This window comes from Microchirus variegatus (genome assembly GCF_963457635.1).
Source record: "Microchirus variegatus genome assembly, chromosome: 23".
Taxonomy (NCBI): domain Eukaryota; kingdom Metazoa; phylum Chordata; class Actinopteri; order Pleuronectiformes; family Soleidae; genus Microchirus; species Microchirus variegatus.
In genome coordinates, this window is record NC_139824.1 from 19,383,345 (window position 1) to 19,393,896 (window position 10,552).

General features: G+C 44.7%; 1 protein-coding gene across 1 annotated transcript; it reads right to left on the reverse strand.

Moving 5' to 3' along the window:
- Positions 1-665: 665 nt before the first annotated feature.
- Positions 666-10,552, reverse strand: zbtb45 (zinc finger and BTB domain containing 45; the record flags this gene model as incomplete). Its single annotated transcript, XM_083909122.1, has 5 exons — positions 666-1,084; positions 2,685-2,955; positions 5,869-6,009; positions 9,012-9,146; positions 9,506-10,552. The coding sequence occupies 5 exons, from the start codon at positions 10,550-10,552 to the stop codon at positions 666-668; spliced, it is 2,013 nt and encodes a 670-aa protein (XP_083765248.1).

Below are 10,552 nucleotides of genomic sequence, written 5' to 3' on the forward strand. Positions count from 1 at the left end.
AGGTGTCCATTATAATAAAGTGTAACTAACATGAACTCAACATGAATTACATGAATCCAAAGGTGAATCCAAGCCTTCCTCACAAAGTCACTTTTCCCCCCTTATTTCCATAATTTGCATCTCTATATAATCCTAATTCCCAGCCAACAGTCTACCAAAGCTACGATCCCACCACCCCGCCCCCCCCCATTGGCCCCGCCCCCCCGTCCCAAACCCACTCTGTCTTCCTAACCTCTTTGGTGACTCTTTGTCTTTGTAACAGGGTTCCTACGTTTTCTCCACGTTATGATGTTTTAATCATAAGGAGGTGCGTGATTGTTGCTCTGCAGCATCATCATAATCATCACCACACAGGAAATGACCACTGGCTACTTACTAACTACTTAAAACTGTTTCTAAAACAGGAACTCGTGTTTTCACCCGCAAAAAAGTTTGAAAGAATTCTTGTGCAATTCAAAGATTTACATCATTTTCAATTCTCCAAAGGCTGTCCAGCCTCGTGTAGGAACCCTGACTCGAGTGGTGTTCAGATAAAATAATGTCAGCCCCTGTAAGTGCTGTTCCCACCAGAACATAAGATCAACAAGGCTGTTAGGACCAAATAAGGAATGGGCTCACTCACCTCACCATGCCCCGCCCCCCTCCCCCAGATCCCCCCCTCTCCTCTAAGTGGAGGAAGCTCCGTGGCTGGACATGTTGGTCATGCTGCCGACCATGCCGGCCGCGGCAGCCATACCTGAGGGCCCTCCCAGAGCCGGAGGGCTGTGCTTGGTAGGTGAGGTCATGTCGGCTACACGGCCCTGGCCCTGGCCTTGGCCCTGGGGGTTGTGGTGGGCGTGCTGCAGGGCGTGGCGCTCCAGCAGGGTGCGGTGCGTGAACGCCCGGTGGCACACGTTGCACTGGAAGGTGCGCTCGGCACGGTGGGTGCGCATGTGCACGTTGAGCGAACTCTTCTGGGTGAAGCGCTTGCCGCACATGGAGCACTGGAAGGCCCTGACGCCGGTATGTACCACCATGTGCTTGAGGAGGTAGTCGCGCAGGGAGAAGGAGCGCCAGCAGATGGAGCACTGATGAGGTTTCTGACCTGGAAGGGTCACAGACACACACACACTCATGGTGTTATCTTACGGTGATAAGATCGGTCAGGCCGGCTTTACACGACAACGCTCCCGGGGGAAACCGACAAAATATTTGATCAGATGCGACTGCGTTTTTTGGGTCTTAAAAAAGCATAAAAAATGAAGCCACCCTCCAGCGTGGAAATCTTAAAAACGATCCACTGTGGCGTTCCCGTCTAAAGGGTTGAAAACACTAAAGTGAGCTCTGAGCTCAGATCCATGTGCAGAACAGACAAACAACAACAAACATGTGGGCAGAGGTGGAAAAAGTACTAAGATATTGTACTCATGTAAAAGTACCAATAGTTGGTATGAAATATTACTCAAGTAGAAGTAAAAAGTAGTTCATTTGAAAGATAAGTTACTTTGTGTGGGGTGAGTGTAGTAGAAATATGACAAGGTCAGAAATCCAAAACTATTTTGGAGCTCACGCCCGGCGCGACACAGGATATGACATCACTTTTGGCCACGCCCTCTATGATCATCATTGGTCTGGTTCTGCTGTATATTTTCCCCCTGTAGGTTTTCATTGTGCTGCATTTTTATTTTTACTCAGTAACAGATAGGATTTATAAAGTAACTAAGTACAATACTTGAGTCAATACGTACTCAAGTAAAATACAAAATCCTGATTTTAAATTGTACTTAAAAAATACAAAATACACAAAAAAAGTATTCAATACAGTAACTTTTCGTTACTTTCCACCTCTGCATGTGGGATTATAATCCATCAGTCGCACATTCAAGTCACCTTAGCTGCTACTTCGCTCTACTAGAGAGAAGTAGAAGGAAGTTTAAACGCTCCTGCTGTTGTTGTATGGCAGTGCTTCACAGCGCCACCTAGCCACCTGGCATGCATACTACATCAAATTCCACACACTTTAGCGTCACCGTGTGCAGATTTACACCCAAAGACGCTCGTCTTGACGTGGAATAAAAAGTGGGAACGCCACTTTTGCGGTTTGTGCTTAGATGGTTGTCGTGTAAAGCTAGCCTCTAAGATCCTTATGAAATCCTCCCCTAAACACAACCATACCTTGAATCAGGTGACACACACGTGTAGACCTGACCTGGTCGTAAATACGCCCTCATTTCTGTGTTTTGTGTATTGTATGTTTTGGGTAACCCTAACCCTAACCCGAGTGGATCCCTCACCTGTGCTTCTCCCTAAGGTTTCTACCTCCTTCTTTTTCCCTGTTATAAGGGTTTTTTTCCCTGGTACTTTTTCCTTACACTGGTCGAGGGTCTAAGGACAGAGGATGTTTTGTAATTGTGGGCTATAGAAATAACATTTGATTTGATTTCTGACAGAACATCAGGATGTTGGAGGGATCTCGGTGTGACTGGTTTTAACAGCACAGATCTTGTTGTTGTGTTTGCATCGTCGTTGTATATAATCTCAATGTGCAAAAAACTCACTTTGTCTTGGGTGTGAACGCATCATTAGAGCGTAATCATTATGCTTTTTCATGTAACATTAACTCAAGTCGTTGACTATAAACATGAAACGTGAATGTAAATAAACAACAGATGTGGTCAGTGCCGTAGACAGAGGTGTCTCCTTACCAGAGTGGATAAACATGTGCTTGCTGTAGTTCTTCCTGGAACGTAAAGATTTGCCACAGTGCGTGCAGTCAAATGAGGTCTCAGATCCCTGGGAGGAAGGGGAGGGGCCTGCGGAGCAGGAGGAGGTGGAGGGAGGCGGAGCCGGAGTCATCGGTGCCGGGGGAGGAGCTGGCTGACTGGGCTCAGTCGGCATGCTGTCAATCCCACCCATGGGCCCGCCCACGTAGAACGGAGCTGGCTGGGACTGGCTCACCGGGTACTGGAACATGAGCTGAGGAGGAAAAACATCATTATCTGTTATCTGTGAGGGGGTGAACGGAATATTGATAAGAATCTGAAAGAGCTGCTTTGCTGTGAAGGTTTTCTCTGCAGAACTACGGTGGCCTTCGCTGAACAGAGAGGATTCAAACTTGAATTTACAACTCTCTCTGTCCGTGTGTTCTTCTCCTTTGTGGGTTTGTTCTTTGTTTTTGTACGAAAACTCAGCCTTAAACCACAAAATGAACAACCATTTGTGTGGCTATCAATAAACACCAAAGCACAAGACGGCAGCCTTCGCTAAGCACAAGCGTGCGTGGAGTACATAGAACAGGCTTATTCAAAGGCCACCAAATGATTAGTTTTTCATTCAAAGTGCAGTTAAACAAAGATAATTAGAATATTCTCCTCAATCCTCCACATCTTTATTTGTGTCTCCTTTTTAATCCTTTTTTACTTCATATTCTGACGCCATGTTGTGCTTGGAGAAAAGACCTCCACCACAAACATCACCTTACAGGTTTTACCTTTCCCCTCGTTGAGCAACACAGATACGCACAAATATCTCCGTCCACGTCAGTTTATCGTAGCTGCTCACAGGATCAAAGTTTTCTCCAAACTAATTGTCACATAATGTTTCTTGTCGGCACAAGTCCTCAACTGAGAGAGATTTATGGGCGAGAACAGAGGAACAACTCGCCTTCAGGAGATACATGCTTTTTTAAAAACACTGCACACTGAAGCTCAAACAGCAATGAGCAGCAACACTTTGGCTTTCATTTGGGAAACTGTTGCTTCAAACTATTTATTTAGTGTTTGAGAAATCATGAGAAATACGTTTCATAGAAAGTGAAGAAGAGCGAGTGCAGCCTCAGTCAGAGAACTTCACTGTGCAGCTGTCTCACGTCTTTAGAAAAACTGCTGATTGTTGAGTCTCATCTGTCAAACACTCACTTTCTGAGATGGAGGCTGTTTTGTCCTGATCTCTTCTCACCTCTCTTTGCCTCCTTTAAACAACTCTATTTTGGAATATTTGAGTTTTTAGGGTTGACCTGTTGACACTAAATATTATATATATGTATATATATATATATATATATATATGGATATATATATATATATATATATATATATATATATATATATATATATATCCATATGTATATAGGTATATATATATATCCATATATATATATATGGATATATATATATATCCATATATATATATATATATATATATATATATATATATATATATATATATATATATATCCATATATATATATATATATATATATATATATATATATATATATATATATATATATATATATATGGATTTAATACATGGAATCAACACAATGATATTTAAAAAGGTCAGCATTTCAGCAATTTCATTGTTCCCAACACATAAATATCCTTCATTTAATACTAAAAAGCGAATGGAATAAAGCAGGTATTATTATTATAATAAGTGTATTAAGATCATGTCATACAGATGTATTTTATGATAGAGTGTATTTGCAAACACCCTGTGCAGCTTTTACAGATACACTGGGATCTAACCATAAAACGATCCATAATTATAAGCCATATTGTCCAGCCTTACAGAAATATTGACGTGATTTATATTGTGATAATATAGAGATATTGAATTGTACACAAACATATATATGTGATACCAGATCACAAACTACAGCCCAGCTCTCGTGTGAAGGAAAAACAAGTTCTTGTTCAGAGGGAGAAGAGGATCCAGAGCAGCTCCAGCCTCTGTAAACATTCTCATACATTCACTCTCTTAACTCATCGTCGTCGTCCTCGCTGTTTGTTTAAATTCAATAATTGACATGAAACCTGTTTGGTTAATTGTGTCGGCAACAGTTGGAGAGAAACCATGAGAGACATCTATGAGAAAACGGTGAAAACAACCAATGATTGGCAGGTACATGAGACTGTGACTGTGGGCTTAGAGTGTTCTAGTGAGGAGGAACAGACGAAATCAGGTCAGACAGATACAACATGTTTGTCTGCCTGCTCAGTGTTAGTAAAAATATCTTACACTCCCCCTGACAATTTATTATAATATATATAATTCAAATACACTCATTATTAAAAGTCCTATTTAAATGTATATTTCTGTCTTCTGGAAATGCAGAGATTCTCCTCTTCACACATTATGTTAGAACATAGTTACAACAAAGACTTATGGCAAATTATTGTGTCTAAACTCTGGCTCCATGATGTAATGGAGCTATAGTGAACTCCTCCTCCTCCTCAAACATTAGTCCTGCCTTTGTTTTCCCACACAGAAAAGCTCTGCTTACTCATCTAAAGATGAACAAATGAAGTCGACTGCTGCTGCGAGGCTGCAGTACCTCTGAAGACAGAGAGGGGGCAGGAGAGGGACCGTAGCTAAAGCAGCTCTGCGTTTACGTATAAGCCGGTAAGTCGTTAAACTGAAAATGTTGTTTTTTCATTTTTTTACATGTTTGATGAACAGAGTCAAATAACCGTGTGTTTACATTGACATTATATGAACAGAAACTGATGTTCACGTACATCCGTCCTCATTGAAGTAGTGAGTAGACCTGTGTGTGTGTGTGTGTGTGTTACTGTGAACACACCCTTAAGGTCTCATATATATATATATATATATATCAATTATTTATATAATTATTATTAATTATATCAAACTCCATTCAGAATACTTCATGTTTCCTTTAATGCCTAGCATTATTGTCTATGTTCCAATCCATTGTAGCATCATCAACATGATTTATTTCTGTTCTTTTATGGTTTAAAGTCCAGTGTTTAACAGTCAGCAGAGTTTATTGGCAGAAACTGAACATAGTGACCATGAGCACGACGCATCACGTTGCACTGAAAGTAACCGTAGCACATGATGTAAGACACCGACTACACCGACCTGGTTGTTGAGGGACTGTGCGGTTGGGGGCGGAGTCAGAGGCTTGTTGACCCTTCCTCTGGGGTTGAAGGTCATGGCGCGAGGAGGCTCACTCTGAGGCCAGAAACTCTCAGAAAACACGCTCTGCTCATCGTAGAAATCCTGAAAGACAAAATTCAACACACGTATGTCATTCATTAAGTTAACTTTAGTACTTAGTTTTGTGGCCTCAGCTCAAGCAGGTCTCTTAAAGTCTGACTGTCTGAAACCAAGCATGAGGCTCAGACCATATAACCTTATAAACACCTTCACCACCTCACTTTTACAATATATTCATCTCACCAGTAGACAGCCTTTATCAAGAGGAAACTAAAGTTTGTAAAGCACTCGCTCTCCCACAGACTCAGGAGGTGATGGTCGACTGCAGCTCTGTTTTCTAAGCATGCGTCAGTGAAGTCATTCAAAAACCAGACGTGTGAACTTCATGATGGTGGAGGCAGCGGTGGATCAACACACCCTGCACTGCCGCCATGTAAAATCCTCCGTCAGATGAATTAGCAAACATACTCTTGTGCAGCCTGTGGTCAAGTGGTAAAGAATTGAGCTTGTAGCTGCAGTTAAATCACGCAGAGGTTAAATTCATTATCAATAATTGGTGCGTGTACATAAACTAAGTTATTCTTCAAATTCTTAAGCACTCACATAAATAACCTGCTGTAGATTTTACATTCCCAGCTCAGGGGGAACACCAGCAGCAGTGATGACTACTGTACCCTACAGTACCCTATATAACCACACTTCAAAAGCACCGCGACGATCACGTCGAGCTGCAGCTATAGTTCCTCAGGTGACACATATATACATACATACATACACAGACCTTAATGGAGGATGTTGAACACGTACCTGCTCCATAGTTCAAAGTCCTGCTCTTCTCTCGGCTCTAAAACCTTCTTCCGAGAAAATGCATCACATGTGCTCGCCTCCACACGAGTGTGCATACAGAAGAGGATCCCAGCGTCAACTGCACATTCTTGCCGCATCTCCGTTCATGTGCAGATACGCACAGACCACATCCCTCATTATTTGCGTTTGCAACCTCCTCTTTACCCCGAGTGTACACACGCTGGAGTTGGAAAGATAAATTTGTGCGTTGCGGTCTGACCAGTTGAGCTGCATTACTGTCAGAGCAGCAGTTGATCTAAAGTACAGTGTGATATATAGAAGGGGAGGTAATTTAAGGAGACATACCAACATGGGTGGAGCTCCTCTAACATACTATAGAGGGAAATCCCAACGGCAGAAAGTCTCTCAGTGGCTGCTGGGCTTTCATTAAAATACATTACAGTCACAATATTCTATCGTCTATATGTATCGTATGGGCAGATACATGCTAAAAAAAGCTCTCTCTCTATTGTGTTTGGAGATTGTTTGACAGTGTTACCTTTAACTACTGTCACTGAAAAGTAACTCGAGTCATGCTACGTTAACACTAGCACAGGCATTTTTTTAAAAAACGGAGACTTTCCCCTGCGTTTGGGCCTTTCATTTACGCACAAACGGCGATTTCGCCTCTGAAAACGATTCTTTCTAAAAACTAAGTGAAGATTTAGAAAAACTCCATTTCGCGTTTACATATAAACAGAGAATAACAGAGTTATAGGCAATCTACGCTTCAAAAGTGCAACCTTTTTACATTTGGTTATGATCATGGAAGCATTCCGGGTAGCATTCCTATTGGTGCCAGCACATTTTTACATGTTTGCATTTGCAAATTCAGCTCCTATGTTACGTAGAGGAGCAGAGACGTATTCACGCTCGGAGGTCAGAAATTTAAGAACTTCTTCTGCCACGAGTCAGAACACGGACTGCTGTCAGGTGGGAGAACTTTGAGAATTTTAGGAAGTGGCGATCATCATCGCTGCTGTCACTTGAATTTTTACGTCCATACATCGAGGGTCAGAGGTCAGTCGCCCACAGGCTTGGCTTAGTTATGACGGCTCTCGACAGCATATTTATGCGGGTTAATAGAAACGGAAACTTTTTAGAAAACGACGATGTGTGCACGAAAACGGAGGGAGGAAAATATCCGTTTTTAAAAAATATCCACCGAGTGTAAACGTAGCCTCAGTCTAAAGGACGCTAGATATCACAAGAACAGGTCTAAATGTCTTTAGAGATTTCATATTGAAAAGTGTTGGATCGTAGAAAACAAACGCTATTTTTACTTGAATAAACAAAACAGACGGGTGATTGTTCCACACACACACACACACACACACACACACACACACACAGTCTGCTGCACTGAACATCCACAGCTCCTTCTAAAAAGAGAGAAAACATCACATGCTCTGCGATGTGACTATCGCACAAGCGCACACCGCGATGATGATGATGATGATGCTCAAACGATGCATTGTTGCAGCCCAAAACAAAAAAATACTAACCCTAACACTAAATACTAATAAAACAGCAACAATGACCCTATGGTGTATCTGCATTGCAGGGCTGCAACAACAACACTTTTGTAAACAGACAAACCAGTGAACCACAGAAATGTATTTTTAGAACACACTTCTCCTCAATTCTAAACAAAAGTCCCTGGTGTGTGATCGGTAACTGTTTAAACCGTCTTACACATCACCACGTCATGTGAACTTAGTGCTGCAGAGGACATTTGCTTTTTAATTTGATGATTTGTTTGTGCCGAGCGAACTGATGATCACATGCTTTTCCCTTGCGTGAAGGACACAACGTCCCACACTGAGCAGATCGTTCCGTTTCCAAATCACAAACGACTGAGCAGCAGTTTGGAGAGGAGAAAACTGACAGGTGAAAAAGAGCTGAATCCTTTTGACTGTGTGGCAGATGTTCCCTGTGTAGTCTGCAGGGTAGAGCAGGCTGCGGCATAAATCTGCTCCACCACCTTTTCCCTTCCACTTACTTCAGGACTTCAGCGATGGAAACGCTGAGCATAAATTAAGCATGAAGACGGGGATTCTTAAAGTTTCATTTACCAACGTATGACCATGAAATGAAGGCCTTACACTGACCACATGGAAAATGTTTCTAACATCACATTTAAAAAGCTTCACAACTGCTGCCTCATTTACATTCTCATTGGCTCTCGTGGCTACAGCTCTCCTCAGAGATAAACCCACCTGGCCAAAGCCTGCCATGGATTCCTGGGTGCCCTCCTGGCCGCCGTCTCTTCTGCCTTCTTCCAGAGCATAAACGGTCCCATCTTGGTCTTGAACCCCTTCATCTTTAACCACCACACCCTCTCCACCCAGCACCTAAAGAGGAAGAGAAGAAAACAAAGGTGCAATTTCAGTTCTGAGTAGTAAAAGAAATAAGGTTTGCAGCAGCAGTAAAAAAAAAGAAGCAGCACACTGACAGAGCTGCAGCTCCTTCAAACAGGCACTAATAAGTTTTAAAGACGTACAGTAAATATGCAGAAGTCCATAGAACATCAACAATTAAAATTGAGACCAGAGCTTCTCTTCGGCTGTGCAAAGTGCAGAAACATCTCAGCAATATACGCCAGTGCAGTGTGAGAAGAGGGAAAAGCAGAAAAAGAAAGAAAAAGCAAACCGTTGCAGCTCTGCTTGCCTGAAAGCTGTAACCATGGCAACCCTTCCCCTTATCCCCCTACCTGGAGTCTTAGAGGCTGCCTCTGCTTGCGGCTGTGGCTCACCCCCCTGTCTCTGTCTCCGTCTCTGCCTCGCTCTCTCCCGTCCAGGTCCTCCTCCTCGCTGTAGCGCTCCATCCCCACCAGGTCGTCGGAGAGGTCAGTCGTGTTGCCGCGGAGGCTGTCCCTGCCAATGCTGTCCACACTGGCCACGCCGGAGCTGCAGCCCGCCGACAGGTTCCCTGTGCTACTAGTGTTGGCTCCATTGGCCGTCTGTGCCAGCAGGTCTCGGAGCTTGTACCTGACGTCCTGAGTGCAGCTGGAGCTCTGCTTCATGAGGACCGCTCCAGCCCCGGAGCCCATGCCGCCGTCGCCGCACATGGCGCCGGCGCCCATGTCGCCCAGCGCCATCAGGCTCACGGTGTTGGCCTGCTCCATCGGGCCTGGGCCCCCCTCGCTGACACTGGCACCCCCCAGACCCCCGCCCATGTTGCTAGCACCGCATTCAGCCATGAAGTTAGAGAAGTTTGCATAGCCCCCACCTGCTCCACCGACCGAACAGCTCGCGCCACCGCTGCTCTCTCGCCCTTTACCCCCGCCACGCTCCTCTTGTTTGGGCAGAACTCCTCCGAGCATCGCCCCGCCTGCCGCAGCGGCCGCTGCTGCCGCGGCCGCCGCCCCCGCCGCCGCCTTCCTCTGAGAGATGATCTGGGTGCACTCGTCGATGACCGTCTTGATCTGGAGGATGCTGGCGGCGGTGAGGATGCAGAGGGCCTGCGACTGCAGCACCACCAGAGAGCCGCTGTACATGAAATCCACCAGCTGCTTCACCGTCTCTGCCGGCACCAGCGGCGGCACCGAGATCTCCGAGTGGCCCAGCAGCAGCTTGTCCTGGAAGAAGGGGCTGCCGGCCGCCAGCACGCACGCGTGGGCGCGCAGCGAGGCGTCGTGTATCCGCACGGTCACGTCGCAGAAGAGGCCCTCGCGCCGCTGCGTGCGCAGGGCTTCCAGCACCGACTGGCTGGAGTTGTGGAGGTGGATGTAGTGCACGGTTTCTGTGCCGGGTGCCAT